The 20,230-nt window shown below is 44.7% G+C and overlaps 1 protein-coding gene and 1 long non-coding RNA gene across 4 annotated transcripts in view; one reads left to right on the plus strand and one right to left on the minus strand.

Annotated features, from left to right (window-relative positions):
• Window positions 1-20,230, minus strand: part of ADAMTS7 (ADAM metallopeptidase with thrombospondin type 1 motif 7) — a 212,429-nt gene that overhangs the window by 71,668 nt on the left and 120,531 nt on the right. For both annotated transcript variants that reach the window (XM_063925493.1, XM_063925494.1), the window contains exon 12: window positions 449-618. In XM_063925493.1, coding sequence (XP_063781563.1) covers window positions 449-618 — 170 coding nt within the window. The remainder of the gene's footprint in view (window positions 1-448; window positions 619-20,230) is intronic.
• Window positions 1-20,230, plus strand: part of LOC134931797 (uncharacterized) — a 96,426-nt gene that overhangs the window by 60,177 nt on the left and 16,019 nt on the right. Inside the window, exon 3 of one of the 2 annotated variants that reach the window (XR_010179176.1) lies at window positions 494-720. The exons of the other annotated variant lie outside the window; for it this stretch is intronic. This is a non-coding gene — a long non-coding RNA (uncharacterized LOC134931797). Of the gene's footprint in view, window positions 1-493; window positions 721-20,230 lie in introns of those variants that run through there. 2 annotated transcript variants of the gene reach the window in all.

The following is a 20,230-nucleotide window of genomic DNA, read 5'->3' on the forward strand; positions in this document are numbered from 1 at the left end:
CCCTGCCCTGGGGTAACGGACCGGTGCACCGACTGACCCCGTCTGCATACCGCCCTAGTGCCGCACCAACACCATGACCCGCTTCATCCCAGTCACCCTGAGGGGAGTGTGCGGGGCGCAGGGCTGTACTGTAATAATATTACAGCTCGGAGTGAGGCTGGATCATCTAGTTATATATAATTTCACAGGACCATCTAATAATGCTATGATATTAGACATAGACATATGTGTGACTCCACTCGGCTGCAGAGGACACACAGCAGCCAAAGGCTCCCATTGGATGTAACCTGTGTGGTAGGGTGTTTCTCGCCCAATCAGCTGTGCGCTGGGTGTGATAGACCTGCCGGTAATCCAATGAGAGCTCCTAGCCATGCCCAGCGTTAGGAAATGAGTCACAGGTCTGGGCTAATATATAGGAGATAGAAATAATCTTTATTTTTGCACTTACTGCTCATTAAAACTGGACTCCAATGATGCAGTTTCCCTTTGACAGGAATGGAATCAAACTGAGAGCACTGCATTTGTCGGAATGACGGAACTCCTGATGGACAGGGCAGAACGTTGCATACACGGTATCTCTTCCTCTCTCCTAGGCAGTATCGGCCTCCATATCTAGGGCTACAGAGACAAAGCCGTAAATGGTGTAAATTACAAAACAATAGACTGAAATTAATCTGTGTTACAAATATGATACTGACTTTATCTAAATAAAATGATTAGTGATCCACACAAGTCCCTCTCTATGCAGCCTGTTAACAATAACTTCGTAAGCACAGTTATAGCCATGAAAAAGGAACAGTGGCAGCTAAGGGGTTCCATAGGGAATACTGAACAGTTAGCTGGAAACTGGGTGGCCAGTCCATTCATTTTAATTAGTAGTGATGGCTGGTGTTTAAGAAGAGCTAGGAACCAGCTCCAAGCCTCAGAGACAAAGTGGAGCTGATCAGTTTTCTAAAAAGGATCCAAAACAGAGTTAGCACACAGGACCTGGAACAGAGACCACATTGAGCTGAGCTCTGGAGCTTGAACCTGGACGTTCTGTAGCAGGTGATTCTCTATCTGCTAGCTCAGAAGCTGTAGCTTGTGAAACGCAGCGGCATGGTGGAGGTGAAACAGTAGTATGTAGCTCTTGTGAGGCAGGCCTCAGACATAGAAAATGCATGGGCAGAAGCCCAGGATTAGTTCCAACGCATTTTTATCAACTTGTATTTGCTTGCATTTTTTTCACATTTACACAGTTGTACATTTTTACACGTTAAAGTACAATTACAGTAACTTTATCCTATGTATTACTGTATAGTTAAAACACTACACTAAAATAACTATACATTAACACACCTGTAAATGCACATTTAAACATAAATAAAAGATGCACTACCATGAACAGATGACTGTGGCAGACAATAATCTTCTTACTCACCATTTCGTCTTGGTTTGTTTGTTTATTTTAAGGTTGCTATTCATTTCTAATTGACTATAGTATTGTCATAGGCTACCATGCCAACTACAGTCACATGACACATGATAATTGTGAGCAGAGAGGCTCTTGAAGCCCCTCTGAGCTCTATCTGCACTGACATCCTCCTTGTTCCCCCTCATTTTACATGTTGAGAGCCATTTGAGTTAGGGTCTGTGTAGAAGACTGGCGGTCTCTGACAATCATACTTGTTTTCTAATGCAAAAATATTTTCAAGAAGTAGTGATTTGTAGGAGAGGTAATTAAACATAAAATAGATGAAGAATTCCGTGTTCTAGAAGTGAATCAGTTTTTCTATAAATTAAATTATTGTATCTGGTTAACAATACGGGATTCTCAACTACAAAACAACCGTCAGGTTTGATGCGTTTCACGGCCATCTGCTTGCTTCATCTGAATAGGGTGCTTTATTTGTAGAGATTCCAGCGGATGTCAATACTTTATTCCATAACTCAGTGGTTCTCAAACTGTGTGCCGTGGCACCCTGGGGTGCCTCAGGACACTTGCAGGGGTGCCCTGGATTGGTGGTCCAGGACAAATTTTAATTATTTATGGTCAATGTAATAGGCAAAACTAGCACTGGTGGCTGCCAATCATAAAATATGTGGACAAACAGAAGCAAATCTTGTCTCTCACCACACAATTAAACCTAAATATGACATATAAACACAATTTACTTAATTAATATTTCTTTCTAAATTTCTCAATAAGAAACTTTTGGCTTAGGGGTGTCGTGAAAAAAATTCAGATGCTCTAGGGTGCTGTGATTCAAAAACGTTTGAGAACTACTGCTGTGACTCCCTGCATTATACTTCATTCCATAACTTCCCGTATTATACTTCATTCCATAACTTCCCGTATTATACTTTATTCCATAACTCCCTATATAGATTAGTTTTGTCCCTTCTGAAACTAAATATTTGGTACCCAACATAGCATCTGACTTCTAGGGATGCATCAGTAGTGAGAGATACCTGTTCAAGTACTATCCTGGGCTGGATAAGACCAAAATCAAGACGCTGCACTGTTTGTTTGTTTGTTTGTTTGCTTGTTTGTTAGTTAGTTAGAACTGTGTGTTAAAATAAAGGACAAATCTGGAGAATCTGGAACCTTGACTTTGGTAATTTTATGAAAGAACTATTTTGGTACAGCAGCTTAAAACTGCGAAAACAAAGTTCTATATACAGCCGTTTCAGTTATTGAGGGAATATGTAAATATTTATTGTGGGGACTGCAAATATTTAATGAAGGGAAATGAATATTTATTACAGGAATGTTGACATTATTGTTGGTACATTTAATATGTGTAAGTGTATCATTTTACCATTTTTATGACACTACTGTTTTATTGTTGCACAGATTATTGCGTGTGTGTACAAGTTGTGTGATACGCTCCTATTATGTGCTGAGTGAGTGAGCATGCTTAAAATGAGAACAGATAGACTAACAAACAACATTCTGGATGTGGTAATACTGTATATTTTATTTTTGGGCTCATGCATAGGAGTGCTGTTACTCCTCTCTGCTAATGAGCCCCTGCGTTTCCCCATACAACCGATCAGGCACTCTTCAGTCAACCTTTTGTTCCCAACACTCCGCAGTAACTAAAATGATCAACTTCAGTATTCCATTACACGCTTCCAATTCTCTTTGACCTCTCAGCTGCATTTGACACTGTCAACCGTTCTAATGCTGCTTTCCTTCTGTGTTAATCCTACGTAACCAATTTAAGATTGATGTGTTCCCATTAAACAGAGAGAGATTTTCCAATTTGGTGCAAATTAATTAGGTAAAGATTACATTGTTCAATTACTCAGTAACATAGATAAACACTAAAATATAGAAAGTGATCTCTGAAATAGGCAAACATGACCGAGATACAGAGCTGTGTCCCAGGGAGGATTTGCTGAGGTCTGCCAGTCCCTTATATTGTTGAAGAGACCGAGGCTTATTGGAGGGGTCCAGCAGGGGTAAGTTGCTCAGGGGAACAGTGCCCCCTGTGATGTCACCATGTTGGTGGAAGCGGAAGAAGTTACTGTTGCCAGGATCAAAACGGATGCGACTGCAGTCGGAAGTGTCAGGTAGAAGGGGAAATGTCGGTGGGGGCTGGCCTTGACGTGTGCCGACACAGGACAAGCCGGTCCACTCAATCACCTTGCACCGCCGCCGGGTGTCTCTTCACTGTACCGGTCTTGGATATACCTGTGGTTATCGAGAGGGTGACCTAGTCCCACTTTGCAGCACTGCGCATAGTACTTTTTAATTTGTGGAGGGGGGTCACACCTCTGGAATTTGTCCACGCCCCCCAGAACCAAGGCCCATTACCGGCCCTAGTAGTCATCCTGAATTATGTTGTGAGAAGGAAAAAACACACAAGGCAAGGTAAAGAGACCATGGGGCATATGTAATAATCCTTGGAGAGTGATAAAGTGGAGATAAAATACCAACCAATCAGCTCCTGTCATTTTTCAAACACAGCCTGTAACATGATAGTTAGGAACTGAATGGCTAGTACTTGATCTCTCTCCACTTTATCTCTCTCCAAGGCTTAGTACATAGACCTCTTAGTGGTAAATGTAATAGCCTGAACTGTAGGATCCTGGTGAGTCTGTTTAGTGTTTTAAAGTAGCATTCATTTAAAAGGCAAAACCATTCCCCCCATATATGATATAAAAAGAAGAGAGTCGCCCATGAAAAGTGACCATGAGACTAGCTATGAAGGGAAGGAGTGAGAGTAACACATTGGCATATTCAGTTTCAGATATGCCCAGCTATGCACACTGTTACATGATCTTCTGATGGCAAGAGACAGAGGTGACTGTTCAATATTAATCCTTCTGGATCTCTCGGCAGCATTTGATACCGTGGGCTTCTGATTGAGCGACTGATACATTTTTGTGCACTGGATGGCACAGTCCTAAGCTTGTTCAAATCATTTCTCACAGGCAGGTCACCGAGAGTATCGTCTGGAGTATACTCATCACCATCAGTGCCATTGCCATGTGGTGTCCCACAAGGTTCTATACTATCCCCCATGCTTTTTGCAGTATACATGCTCCCGCTGGGTGAAATAATCAGGCGCCATGGCCTGGTCTACCACTGCTATGCAGATGATACACAACTGTACTTGTCCTTTCCTACTGGCACTGATAACCCAATAGCAACCCTAAATGGCTGTCTAGCTGAGCTCCAGGAGTGGATGAGCGCCAGTTGGCTGCGACTGAACCCGGATAAAACAGAGGTCCTTATGATAGGACCGCAACATCAAAGGACAAGACTGCAGCATAGACTAACCAAATGGACTTACACTCGGGGATTCAGAATTACAAACCACTGATCGTGTGTGGAATCTTGGCGTTGTCCTGAATGGTGGCTTGACACTTAAACATCAGATATCAGCCACAATCAAATCCTCATTCTTTCCCCTGAGGAACATGGCCAGAATCAAGCACTTAATTCCCTCAGATGATCTGCCAAAAGTCACCCATGCATTTGTATCATCTCGATTAGACTACTGTAATGCCCTCTAACTTGGTCTCCCAGCAAAAGAATTACACCGCTTACAGCTGGTGCAAAACACAGCTGCCAGGCTATTAACCAACCAGCCCCGTTCTAGCCCCATAACACCCATCCTCTACTCCCTTCACTGGCTGCCTGTAAGATGGCGAATCATCTTCAAGATTGGCATACTGAGTGTCACGATCTAGGTAATTCCTTATCAGTATTTACCTTCCAAATGCCTCCTGAGACTGTCCCAGTGTTCCAAGCCTGGATTCCATCTGCACTGTCTGTGTGCAGCACGCTGCATCTCATTGTCTCAAATCTCTTTACTGTGATTCTGGCAGCTTCATGGTTAAAGCTCACATTCAAGTTACAAACAATCTTTCCCTCCAAAAGCTACCATGGGCGCAGCCATGTTTTCCTAATCACATGTTACCTTTCAGCCTATCAGCTGCACTCTACCCTCAGCCTGATTACACAGCAGCTGCACTCTGGTCCCTGGTTAATCAGCCAGGCAATCCCTGCTTCCCAGCAGGTCTAAATATCCTGTTCCTGGGGTGGAAAGATGTCAGTGCTTCAATTGTCTTCAGTGATTCCAGTGTGCAGTTCTCCCATGGACTTTCTCTGCAGTACAGCCTGACTCCCTGGTGATTATACTCTGCAGTGTAACCCGACACTCCAGTGATTAACCCTCTACAGTCTACCCTGATTCACCTGTGTCTGAACTCCGGCTTCCCAGCAGCCATTCCCAGCTTCTTCTACAGCTCTCCAGCGATCCCCAGCATCACTTCATGCTTCACCTGTGCTTCTAAGTACAATAGTGCATTTCTATCTGCGAACACTAGCTTCACTCAAAGCTTACCAACGATCCCCAGCATCACTTATGCTTCACCTGTGCTTCTAAGTACAATAGTGCATTTCTATCTGCGAACACTAGCTTCACTCAAAGCTTACCAACGATCCCCAGCATCACTTATGCTTCACCTGTGCTTCTAAGTACAATAGTGCATACCACTTATACCTCAGATTACTGGTCACAACCAGTAATATTTCAGAGACTCACTTATCACTGTTTTGTTTGGTTGCACATTATCTGACTTTTCGTTTAATAAAAGCACTTAAAGATATCCCTCCTAAATTCAAGTACCCGTCAGCCCCTACAACTGAGGCTCCCAGTCACGGTCACCAGCCCTCAGTTGTGACAGTAAGCACTGACCTAATGGATCCGGCCGGAGACCAGGTCCAAGCGACCAGGCCGATGCAAGAACTTGCAGCCTGCCTTGAACGTCAGGAGACTGCACAGGGCCATGTGATCCGCTGTCTCCAGGACCTCTCCTCTCGGCTGGATGGAATACAAGTAACCCTCCGTGGTTCAGGGGCGTCCAGTGTGCCGACTGCAGTACCTTTGGTGGTATCCCCACCCATCATTCCCGTTTCTGCTCCTTGTCTCCATTTACCGACACCTGCCAACTTTGATGTTTCCCCAAAAGCCTGTCGGGGTTTCCTAAATCAGTGTGAGATATATTTTGAGTTACAGCCTGGCAGTTTCCCAACTGACCGCACCAAGGTTGCTTACATCATCTCCCTCCTCAGTGGCTCCGCCCTCGATTGGGTATCACCTCTATGGGAGAAGTCTGATGCCCTGCTCTCTTCATATGCAGACTTCGTGGCAACCTTCAGGCGCATCTTTGATGAACCAGGTCGTGTGACCTCTGCCTCCTCTGATATCCTCCGGCTACGTCAGGGGACATGAACAGTCGGTAAATATCTGGTACAGTACCAGATCCTAGCGTCCGAACTTTCCTGGAATGATGATGCTCTTTACTCAGCCCAAGGAGGGGCGTCTGTGTCTACAGCCCAAGGAGGGGCGTCTGTGTCTACAGCCCAAGGAGGGGCGTCTGTGTCTACAGCCCAAGGACGGGCGTCTGTGTCTACAGCCCAAGGACGGGCGTCTGTGTCTACAGCCCAAGGACGGGCGTCTGTGTCTATAGCCCAAGGACGGGCGTCTGTGTCTACAGCCCAAGGAGGGGCGTCTGTGTCTACAGCCCAAGGAGGGGCGTCTGTGTCTACAGCCCAAGGAGGGGCGTCTGTGTCTACAGCCCTAGGAGGGGTATCCAATGTTCAAGCTCTAGTAGGGGCATATGAGTTTTCTCAAAAAGGATTTTCTGATCTGTCAACCCCAGGAGGGGTGCTGGAGAAAACAACCCTGAGAGAGGTGTCTGATTCATCAACCTCAGGAGGGGTCACCAAAGTTTCAGTCCCAAGGGAAGTATCCAGAGCCAAGTTCCCAGATGGAAATTTTTGTGCTACAGATGCAGTTATGAACTCCTGTTTGCCGTCTTCAGAGGGTACCACCCTGTTGGCATCCAGCATGGACCAGGTCCAGGATGGTCTAACTGAACACTCGGATACCACTCATTCCGGTTCTAACCGGATTCTGACTCCTTCAGTTCCAGCTGATTCAACTGTCTTTAGACTCAATCTGGTTCCATCCGTCTGTCTGAAGATTCCTTTGGTTCCAGCCGATTCCGATATCTCTGGACCCAATCCGGTTCCATCCGTAGGTCCAAAGACTCCTTCGGTTCCAGCCGATTCCAATATCTCTGGACCCAATCCGGTTCCATCCGTAGGTCCAAAGACTTCTTCAGTTCTAGCTGATTCAACTGTCAATCCGAAGACTCCTCCGGTCCCAGCCGGTTCAAGCTTTTCTGGACCCAATCCGGTCCCATCCGTCTGTCCGGATCAGCCTCCTTCGGTTCCAGCCGATTCCAATACCTTCGGATCTAATCCGATCCTATCCGTCGGTCTAAAGTCTCCGCCGGTCTCAACCGGTTCAAGTTTGTCTGGACTTAATTTGGTCTTGTCCATAGGTCCGGTACAGTCTCCTCTGGTCCCAGCCAGTTCAAGTTCATCAGGATTCAATCTAGATCCTTCCATTTGTTCAGGTAAAGAACTTATAAGAAGTGTCCTGGGGCCACTCCTAAAGGAGGGGGTGCTGTCACGATCTAGGTAATTCCTTATCAGTATTTACCTTCCAAATGCCTCCTGAGACTGTCCCAGTGTTCCAAGCCTGGATTCCATCTGCACTGTCTGTGTGCAGCACGCTGCATCTCATTGTCTCAAATCTCTTTACTGTGATTCTGGCAGCTTCATGGTTAAAGCTCACATTCAAGTTACAAACAATCTTTCCCTCCAAAAGCTACCATGGTCGCAGCCATGTTTTCCTAATCACATGCTACCTTTCAGCCTATCAGCTGCACTCTACCCTCAGCCTGATTACACAGCAGCTGCACTCTGGTCCCTGGTTAATCAGCCAGCCAATCCCTGCTTCCCAGCAGGTCTAAATATCCTGTTCCTGGGGTGGAAAGATGTCAGTGCTTCAATTGTCTTCAGTGATTCCAGTGTGCAGTTCTCCCATGGACTTTCTCTGCAGTACAGCCTGACTCCCTGGTGATTATACTCTGCAGTGTAACCCGACACTCCAGTGATTAACCCTCTACAGTCTACCCTGATTCACCTGTGTCTGAACTCCGGCTTCCCAGCAGCCATTCCCAGCTTCTTCTACAGCTCTCCAGCGATTCCCAGCATCACTTCATGCTTCACCTGTGCTTCTAAGTACAATAGTGCATTTCTATCTGCGAACCCCAGCTTCACTCAAAGCTTACCAACGATCCCCAGCATCACTTATGCTTCACCTGTGCTTCTAAGTACAATAGTGCATACCACTTATACCTCAGATTACTGGTCACAACCAGTAATATTTCAGAGACTCATTTATAACTGTTTTGTTTGGTTGCACATTATCTGACTTTTCGTTTAATAAAAGCACTTAAAGATATTCCTGTTGTCGTGGTCACGCCCTCCTAAATTCAAGTACCCGTCAGCCCCTACAACTGAGGCTCCCAGTCACGGTCACCAGCCCTCAGTTGTGACACTGAGTTTCAAAGCACTGCATGACCAGGGCCCAAGGTACCTGAAACAGCTTCTGACCCCATACTGCCCCACTCGATTACTGCGATCTGTAGATGAAGGACTTTTAGCAGTAATGCATCTGGGGGTCGAGCTTTTAGTCATGCAGCTCCGACTCTATGGAACTCACTTCCCCGCACACAGTGCGAGAGGCCCCAACTATAGAATCCTTCAAAAGTAGACTCAAGACTTTCCTGTTTACGCAAGCATTTCCATAATGTCCCTTTAGTATCTACATGCTTCTGTATTTTATGAAAAGCTTTTCTGTACTTCATTATTTTCTGTACTATATTATGCTATGTATCTGTTTAGCGCCTTGAGTCCTATTGGAGAAAGAGCGCTATATAAATAAAATTATTATTATTATTATTATTATAAGGGCCTCTACCTGGAATAATGTGTTGAAAAGGCTCTACCATGAGGTAACATGTATAAGGGGCTCTACTGTGGCATAACGTGTATAAAGGGCTCTACTATGATGTAACATGTATCTAGGGGCTCTACTGTGTGGCATAACATATATAAGGGGTACTACTGTATGCTCCTATTTTAAATATGGGGGGCACCTATTCTCTTTCTGGCACAGAGCATCAAAATGCATAGTTACCGCTCTGGAAGTAAAGCAGTAATTATCTCCATATTAGCAATAAAACATTTTTTTTGCTTTAACTACATGCAGAGATGGAGAATGTTGTTTCCAACATTTGGCTAAAGAACATCTAGCAGCTTGAAGCACATGAAAATACAGCAAGTTGAACTTAAGTATCCTTAACACATGTTGCATGTGATAAATTCTATTGATGTTGGAAATATACAGAACACACAGCTCTGTTTATAATACTGCTCCCTATATAAATACAAAAATATAGAAAGTGATCTTCCTGAAATATACAGTTCTCATTGGAGAAAATAGATATAAATCACTACCCCATGATCAATTAATGTAAAATACTGTAGTGCTCTGTTCTTTGTGTAATAAACATATATATATATATATATATATATATATATATATATATTACACAGCTACTAAGACATGAGACCTTTGATCAGTCTACAGCCCCTCAATCAGCGTTCACTCCTTTACATGGATAATCAGCTGAATACACAGACTCTCTATCTCATTCTCTGACACCAATTACTGTAATGATACTCGCCTGAAGCCCACATTCACCAAAACAATAGCAGCTTTCAAGACACAACATAGCGGAACCATGAGACGTTGTAATTGAATAATAGAGTACAGTGTAATTTTGACACAAACAGCTGGGTACAATTATAATACATGATAATTGTAAAGCTATATCAACTCCAGGCAGAACTGAGAGTGCTGGGTGACACAAAACAGTGACATATTTATCATGATATGCGTGTTGTATCCACCTAAATATACTGTATATTGGCAATGCAATGCCCTAAACTACACACTGCATAAATTGGTATGGTGCATCTGCCTAGGGTGCGATTCTTCTCCTGTTCTTCCAAGTGTTCTCAGTTTTGAGGTAGAGCAGGACAGATAACCTGTAGCCAATGAGATCTTATAATAGTCACAGCAGCAGGATATGAATGAGCTGCTCTGGTAGGAGGCACTGACATGTGCACTCCTGTGACTTGAGGAAATGTACCAATGAGTGGAGAAGTGGACAAAAGCCCATAGCAAAAAAATAGCTTCTTCCTATCACTTAATAGAATGTACTTGATAAATGCTAGCTAGAATGTGATTGGTTGCTATGGGCAACTTCTCCACTGATTAGAAAGTCTGATACATTTCCCCCTGTGTGTTAGTAAGGGCAGGGCTGTATGTGATAGGGGCAGTGTCACCATGTGAGGAGGGAATGGAGGCAACATGAAGCCACAGATTAGTAATGGCCATCGAAGGTTGTTGATGGTCGATTGTTTAAAACTATCAATAGAAACCAACGATTGACTAGATGTTGATGGCTGGGTGGTGTGCATGTTCAGACATTGGCCATCGGCTGCCGCCACCAATGTTTTCTCAACATTGGGTACCATCATCTATAGTACTCATCGATATCTACCATCGTTAGAAAAAAACAACCCATAGCCAATGGGCATAGACCATTGATGGCCATCCCTACCACAAACTCAACGGTATATATTAGATGGGGCATGGTTTCCAAATAGCACGGAGTACTGATGTGAGGCTCATATCAAACCGATGTCAAGTGCTATTCTATATGAATCAAAATTCATAAACTAGCCAACTTGTTTTGTTTTACTAGTTAAAGTAGATAAATGCCTTGGTTTCTCCTGTAAGATTACTATTTAATAATGCAATACGAACAGGGATTTTATTTTGTTGAAAATGTGTCAACCCACTGTGACAGTAGGCAGAGTGATACTGTGCTGTGTGAATGATTTGATAGTGAGAAGGGCAGAGTGATACAGCTCTGCGTGATTTAACTTGTCAGAAAAAGAGGGGTGGAGTGATACAACTCTATGTGATTTGTCCTGTCAGAGAAAGAGGGGTGGAGTGATACAGCTCTGTGTGATTAGCCCTGTCAGAGAAAGAGGGCTGAGTGAGACAAATATGTGGTGTTTCCTGTCAGTGAGAACAGAGAGGGACATCTTGTCCAGGGCCCCCCTAAGAAGGCCATGGGGCCCCTCGATCCTCTATATTGTTGAAGATACCACCACCAATACCACCTCCATCACCACCAATTATGTTGTGAGGGGAAAATACCACACAAGGCAAGGGGAGAGAGTCCTTATATGAAGAGAGGAGAGTTGCCCATGAAAAGTGGGCCTGAGCCCAGTTATAGAGGGAAGGAGTAAAGGTGCATACACCTGGTGATATATTGACTATCTCCGATTTTGACTATGTGACTTCCCTTGAACTCCCCCAGAGCCCAGAAGCACCGATTTTGACTATGTGCCAATTTTGACTATACTTTGTACTAGATAGTACATTGTATAGTCAAGATTGACTTGCCTGCACAGTCTATCTTTCCTTGCGATACCGACCCCACGGGAGTGCGCATCGGTATCGCAGCTGGCGATTTGCATTAACTTTCCTTGGGATTTTGACTACAGAGTCACAATCAAAAGGATAAATCTCACCATGTGTACACAACTTAAGATTTCCACATTATAAACAAAGAGAAGGAGAGTCCCACATGTAAAAGCCCCAAAAAGCTAGAGAAGGAAGGGGTCACTGAAAAGTAGTGATGTGCACCGGAAATTTTTCGGGTTTTGTGTTTTGGTTTTGGATTCGGTTCCGCGGACGTGTTTTGGATTCGGACGCGTTTTGGCAAAACCTCCCTGAAATTTTTTTGTCGGATTCGGGTGCTTTTTTACAAAAAACCCTCAAAAACAGCTTAAATCATAGAAATTGGGGGTCATTTTGATCCCATAGTATTATTAACCTCAATAACCATAATTTCCACTCATTTTCAGTCTATTATGAACACCTCACAATATTATTTTTAGTCCTAAAATTTGCACCGAGGTCGCTGGATGACTAAGCTAAGCGACCCAAGTGGCCGACACAAACACCTGGCCCATCTAGGAGTGGCACTGCAGTGCCAGGCAGGATGGCACTTCAAAAAAATAGTCCCCAAACCGCACATGATGCAAAGAAAAATGAAAGAAAAAAGAGGTGCAAGATGGAATTGTCCTTGGGCCCTCCCACCCACCCTTATGTTGTATAAACAGGACATGCACACTTTAACAAACCCATCATTTCAGCGACAGGGTCTGCCACACAACTGTGACTGAAATGACTGGTTGGTTTGGGCCCCCACCAAAAAAAGAAGCAATCAATCTCTCCTTGCACAAACTGGCTCTACAGAGGCAAGATGTCCACCTCCTCCTCATCGTCCGATTCCTCACCCCTTTCACTGTGTACATCCCCCTCCTCACAGATTATTAATTCGTCCCCACTGGAATCCACCATCTCAAGTCCTTGTGTACTTTCTGGAGGCAATTGCTTGTGAATGTCTCCACGGAGGAATTGATTATAATTCATTTTGATGAACATCATCTTCTCCACATTTTCTGGAAGTAACCTCGTACGCCGATTGCTGACAAGGTGAGCGGCTGCACTAAACACTCTTTCGGAGTACACACTTGAGGGTGGGCAACTTAGGTAAAATAAAGCCAGTTTCTGCAAGGGCCTCCAAATTGCCTCTTTTTCCTGCCAGTATACGTACGGACTGTCTGACGTGCCTACTTGGATGCGGTCACTCATATAATCCTCCACCATTCTTTCAATGGTGAGAGAATCATATGCAGTGACAGTAGACGACATGTCAGTAATCGTTGGCAGGTCCTTCAGTCCGGACCAGATGTCAGCACTCGCTCCAGACTGCCCTGCATCACCGCCAGCGGGTGGGCTCGGAATTCTTAGCCTTTTCCTCGCTCCCCCAGTTGCGGGAGAATGTGAAGGAGGAGCTGTTGACGGGTCACGTTCCGCTTGACTTGACAATTTTCTCACCAGCAGGTCTTTGAACCTCTGCAGACTTGTGTCTGCCGGAAAGAGAGATCCAACGTAGGTTTTAAATCTAGGATCGAGCACGGTGGCCAAAATGTAGTGCTCTGATTTCAACAGATTGACCACCCGTGAATCCTGGTTAAGCGAATTAAGGGCTCCATCCACAAGTCCCACATGCCTAGCGGAATCGCTCTGTTTTAGCTCCTCCTTCAATGTCTCCAGCTTCTTCTGCAAAAGCCTGATGAGGGGAATGACCTGACTCAGGCTGACAGTGTCTGAACTGACTTCACGTGTGGCAAGTTCAAAGGGTTGCAGAACCTTGCACAACGTTGAAATCATTCTCCACTGCGCTTGAGTCAGGTGCATTCCCCCTCCTTTGCCTATATCGTTGGCAGATGTATAGGCTTGAATGGCCTTTTGCTGCTCCTCCATCCTCTGAAGTATATAGAGGGTTGAATTCCACCTCGTTACCACCTCTTGCTTCAGACGATGGCAGGGCAGGTTCAGGACTGTTTGCTGGTGCTCCAGTCTTTGGCACGCGGTGGCTGAATGCCGAAAGTGGCCCGCAATTCTTCGGGCCACCAACAGCATCTCTTGCACGTCCCTGTCGTTTTTTAAATAATTCTGCACCACCAAATTCAATGTATGTGCAAAACATGGGACGTGCTGGAATTTGCCCAGATGTAATGCACGCACAATATTGGTGGCGTTGTCCGATGTCACAAATCCCCAGGAGAGTCCATTTGGGGTAAGACATTCTGCGATGATGTTCCTCAGTTTCCGTAAGAGGTTGTCAGCTGTGTGCCTCTTCTGGAAAGCGGTGATACAAAGCGTAGCCTGCCTAGGAACGAGTTGGCGTTTGCGAGATGCTGCTACTGGTGCCACCGCTGCTGTTCTTGCTGCGGGAGGCAATACATCTACCCAGTGGGCTGTCACAGTCATATAGTCCTGAGTCTGCCCTGCTCCACTTGTCCACATGTCCGTGGTTAAGTGGACATTGGGTACAACTGCATTTTTTAGGACACTGGTGACTCTTTTTCTGACGTCTGTGTACATTTTCGGTATCGCCTGCCTAGAGAAATGGAACCTAGATGGTATTTGGTACCGGGGACACAGTACCTTAATCAAGTCTGTAGTTGCCTGTGAATTAACGGTGGATAACGGAAACACGTTTCTCACCGCCCAGGCTGCCAAGGCCTGAGTTATCCGCTTTGCAGCAGGATGACTGCTGTGATATTTTATCTTCCTCGCAAAGGACTATTGGACAGTCAATTGCTTACTGGAAGTAGTACAAGTGGTCTTCCGACTTCCCCTCTGGGATGACGATCGACTCCCAGCAGCAACAACAGCAGCGCCAGCAGCAGGAGGCGTTACACTCAAGGATGCATCGGAGGAATCCAAGGCAGGAGAGGACTCGTCAGACTTGACAGTGACATGGCCTGCAGGACTATTGGCTTTCCTATGTAAAGAGGAAATTGACACTGAGGGAGTTGGTGGTGTGGTTTGCAGGAGCTTGGTTACAAGAGGAAGGGATTTAGTGGTCAGTGGACTGCTTCCGCTGTCATCCAAAGTTTTTGAACTTGTCACTGACTTATGATGAATGCGCTGCAGGTGACGTATAAGGGAGGATGTTCCGAGGTGGTTAACGTCCTTACCCCTACTTATTACAGCTTGACAAAGGCAACACACGGCTTGACACCTGTTGTCCGCATTTGTGTTAAAATAATTCCACACCGTGAGGTGATTTTTTTTGTAATTTGACCAGGCATGTCAATGGCCATATTCGTCCCACGGACAACAGGTGTCTCCCCGGGTGCCTGACTTAAACAAACCACCTCACCATCAGAATCCTCCTTGTCAATTTCCTCCTCAGCGCCAGCAACACCCATATCCTCATCCTGGTGTACTTCAACAGTGACATCTTCAATTTGACTATCAGGAACTGGACTGCGGGTGCTCCTTCCAGCACTTGCAGGGGGCGTGCAAATGGTGGAAGGCGCCACCTCTTCCCATCCAGTGTTGGGAAGGTCAGGCATCGCACCCGGCACAATTGGACTCTCCTTGGGGATTTGTGATTTAGAAGAACGCACAGTTCTTTGCTGTGCTTTTGCCAGCTTAAGTCTTTACATTTTTCTAGCGAGAGGATGAGTGCTTCCATCCTCATGTGAAGCTGAACCACTAGCCATGAACATAGGCCAGGGCCTCAGCCGTTCCTTGCCACTCTGTGTCGTAAATGGCATATTGGCAAGTTTACGCTTCTCCTCAGACGCTTTTAATTTTGATTTTTGGGTCATTTTACTGAACTTTTGTGTTTTGGATTTTATATGCTCTCTACTATGACATTGGGCATCGGCCTTGGCAGACGACGTTGATGGCATTTCATCGTCTCGGCCATGACTATTGGCAGCAGCTTCAGCACGAGGTGGAAGTGGATCTTGATCTTTCCCTATTTTACCCTCCACATTTTTGTTCTCCATTTTTTAATGTGTGGAATTATATGCCAGTATCAATAGCAATGGCCTACTACTATATATACTGCGCACAACTGAAATGCACCACAGGTATGGATGGATAGTATACTTGACGACACAGAGGTAGGTAGAGCAGTGGCCTACTGTACCGTACTGCTATATATTATATACTGGTGGTCAGCAAACTGTGCAAAACTGAAATGGATAGTATACTTGACGACACAGAGGTAGGTAGAGCAGTGGCCTACTATACCGTACTGCTATATATTATATACTGGTGGTCAGCAAACTGTGCAAAACTGAAATGCACCACAGGTATGGATGGATAGTATACTTGACGACACAGAGGTAGGTAGAGCAGTGGCCTACTGTACCGTACTGCTATATATTATATACTGGTGGTCAGCAAACTGTGCAAAACTGAAATGCACCACAGGTATGGATGGATAGTATACATGACGACACAGAGGTAGGTAGAGCAGTGGCCTACTGTACCGTACTGCTATATATTACAGGTTGAGTATCCCATATCCAAATATTCCGAAATACGGAATATTCAGAAATACAGACTTTTTTGAGTGAGAGTGAGATAGTGAAACCTTTGTTTTTTGATGGCTCAATGTACACAAACTTTGTTTAATACACAAAGTTATTAAAAATATTGTATTAAATGACCTTCAGGCTGTGTGTATAAGGTGTATATGAAACATAAATGAATTGTGTGAATGTAGACACACTTTGTTTAATGCACAAAGTTATAAAAAATATTGGCTAAAATGGCCTTCAGGCTGTGTGTATAAGGTGTATATGTAACATAAATGCATTCTGTGCTTAGATTTAGGTCCCATCACCATGATATCTCATTATGGTATGCAATTATTCCAAAATACGGAAAAATCCCATATCCAAAATACCTCTGGTCCCAAGCATTTTGGATAAGGGAGACTCAACCTGTATATACTGGTGGTCAGCAAACTGTGCAAAACTGAAATGCACCACAGGTATGGATGGATAGTATACTTGACGACACAGAGGTAGGTAGAGCAGTAGCCTTCTGTACCGTACTCCTATATATTATATACTGGTGGTCAGCAAAATGATGCACTGTACTCCTACTATATACTACAATGCAGCACAGATATGGAGCGTTTTTCAGGCAGAGAACATATAATACTGGTGGTCACTGGTCAGCAAAACTCTGCACTGTACTCCTCCTATATAATACTGCTGGTCCCCAGTCCCCACAATAAAGCAGTGTGAGCACAGATATATGCAGCACACTGAGCACAGATATGGAGCGTTTTGCAGGCAGAGAACGTATACTTGTGGTCACTGGTCAGCAAAACTCTGCACTGTACTCCTCCTATATAATACTGCTGGTCCCCAGTCCCCACAATAAAGCAGTGTGAGCACAGATATATGCAGCACACTGAGCACAGATATGGAGCGTTTTTCAGGCAGACAACGTATACTGGTGGTCACTGGTCAGCAAAACTCTGCACTGTACTCCTCCTATATAATACTGCTGGTCCCCAGTCCCCACAATAAAGCAGTGTGAGCACAGATATATGCAGCACACTGAGCACAGATATGGAGCGTTTTTCAGGCAGACAACGTATAATACTGGTGGTCACTGGTCAGCAAAACTCTGCACTGTACTCCTCCTATATAATACTGCTGGTCCCCAGTCCCCACAATAAAGCAGTGTGAGCACAGATATATGCAGCACACTGAGCACAGATATGGAGCGTTTTTCGGGCAGACAACGTATAATACTGGTGGTCACTGGTCAGCAAAACTCTGCACTGTACTCCTCCTATATAATACTGCTGGTCCCCAGAATAAAGATATTTGCACTGCAGCCCCCTGAAACAAAGTGAGAGGACGCCAGCCACATCCTCTCACTATCATTTCCAATGCACGAGTGAAAAATGGCGGCGACGCGCGGCTCCTTATATAGAATCCGAATCTCGCGAGAATCCGACAGCAGGATGATGACGTTCGGGCGCGCTCGGGTTAACCGAGCAAGGCGGGAGGATCCGAGTCTGCCTCGGACCCGTGTAAAAAGGGTGAAGTTCGGGGGGGTTCGGATTCCGAGGAACCGAACCCGCTCATCACTACTGAAAAGGCAGTGAGGCTAAACTAAATAGGAAGTTTAAAGCCCCATAATATAACAGGGGGTAAATTAAGCCCTATGTGAGGGAGGGCTGAGGCAGCAGCAGAGCAAAAAAGTATGAGGGGGAGAGATGCAGCAGTATGACAGCGGACTAGGGGGGCAATTCTGAGTTGATCGCAGCAGCAAGTTTGTTAGCAATTGGGCAAAACCATGTGCACTGCATGGGGGGCAGATATAACATGTGCAGAGAGAGTTAGATTTGGGTGGGTTATTTCTTTTCTGTGCAGGGTAAATACTGGCTGCTTTATTTTTACACTGCAATTTAGATTTCAGTTTGAATACACCCCACCCAAATCTAACTCTCTCTGCACATGTTATATCTGTCCCCCCTGCAGTGCACAGGGTTTTCCCAACTGCTAACAAATTTGATGCTGCGATCAACTCAGAATTAGGCCCTAGGAGCAGTGATAAAGAGATACAGAGATGTGATAAGTAAAGAGAAGCAGACCTGTTATATAGTAAAGAGAGGCAGATCTGTGATAAAGATGCAGACCTGTTATATAGTAAAGAGAGGCAGATCTGTGATAGAGATGCAGACCTGTTATATAGTAAAGAAATGCAGAGCTGTGATAAAGAGATGCTGAACTGTTATATAGTAAAGAGATGCAGAGCTGTGACAAAGATGCAGAGCTATTACATACAGTAGTAAAGAGATGCAGACCTGTTATATAGTAAAGAGAGGCAGATCTGTGATAGAGATGCAGACCTGTTATGTAGTAAAGAGAGGCAGATCCTTGATAGAGATGCAGACCTGTTATATAGTAAAGAGAGGCAGATCTGTGATAGAGATGCAGACCTGTTATATAGTAAAGAGAGGCAGATCTGTGATAGAGATGCAGACCTGTTATATAGTAAAGAGAGGCAGATCTGTGATAGAGATGCAGACCTGTTATATAGTAAAGAGCTGCTGAGCTATGATTAAAAAAAAGAGAGGCAGACTTATATAAAGCCCTATGAGGAGAGCGGTAGAGTGGGAGTGAGAAGCATCTCTGAGTAACATTGGGGCAGATGTATTAACCTGGAGAAGGCATAAGGAAGTGATAAACCAGTGATAAATGCAAGGTGATACACGCACCAGCCATCAGCTCCAATATGTAAATTAACAGTTAGGATTGATTGGCTGGTGCTTTTTCACCTTGCATTTATCACTGGTTTATCACTTCCTTATGCCTTCTACAGGTTAATACATCTTTTTTATTATTATTATTATTATTATTATTATCATCATCATCCTTTATTTATATGGCGCCATAAGGGATCCGCAGCACCCATTACACAGTACATAATCAAATAAGAAAACAGCACTTACTGTACAAGACAATATAGGACAGGTATAGAAAACCCGGGGTTAGGTGCCATCAAAGGGAGTATGGAGTATAAGATAGTGTAAGTAAGAAAAGGAAAGGCACATGAGGAAACAAGTCCCTGCTCTTGCGAGCTTACAATCTAAAAGGTGAGGGGCTAACAGACCGGACACAGAAGGGGTAGACAGTGAGCACAGACAAGAGGGTTAGGAGGAGAGTTGGCTGGGTTTGGTGAAGAAGTGGGTCTTGAGTTGTGATGTTCACTGGAAATTTTTTGGGTTTTATGTTTTGGTTTTGGATTCGGTTCCGCGGCCGTGTTTTGGATTCGGACGCGTTTTGGCAAAACCTCCCTGAAAATTTTTTGTCGGATTCGGGTGTGTTTTGGATTCGGGTGTTTTTTTACAAAAAAACCTAAAAAACAGCTTAAATCATAGAATTTGGGGGTCATTTTGATCCCATAGTATTATTAACCTCAATAACCATAATGTACACTCATTTCCAGTCTATTCTGAACACCTCACACCTCACAATATTATTTTTAGTCCTAAAATTTGCACCGAGGTCGCTGGATGACTAAGCTAAGCGACCTAAGTGGCCGACACAAACACCTGGCCCATCTAGGAGTGGCACTGCAGTGTCAGACAGGATGGCACTTCAAAAAATAGTCCCCAAACAGCACATGATGCAAAGAAAAAAAAAAAGAGGTGCACCAAGGTTGCTGGATGGCTGAGCTAAGCGACCCAAGTGGCCGACACAAACACCTGGCCCATCTAGGAGTGGCACTGCAGTGTCAGGCAGGATGGCACTTCAAAAAAATAGTCCCCAAACAGCACATGATGCAAAGAAAAAAAAGAGGCGCAATGAGGTAGCTGTGTGACT

This window comes from Pseudophryne corroboree, chromosome 6 (genome assembly GCF_028390025.1).
Source record: "Pseudophryne corroboree isolate aPseCor3 chromosome 6, aPseCor3.hap2, whole genome shotgun sequence".
NCBI classification, from domain to species: Eukaryota; Metazoa; Chordata; class Amphibia; order Anura; family Myobatrachidae; genus Pseudophryne; species Pseudophryne corroboree.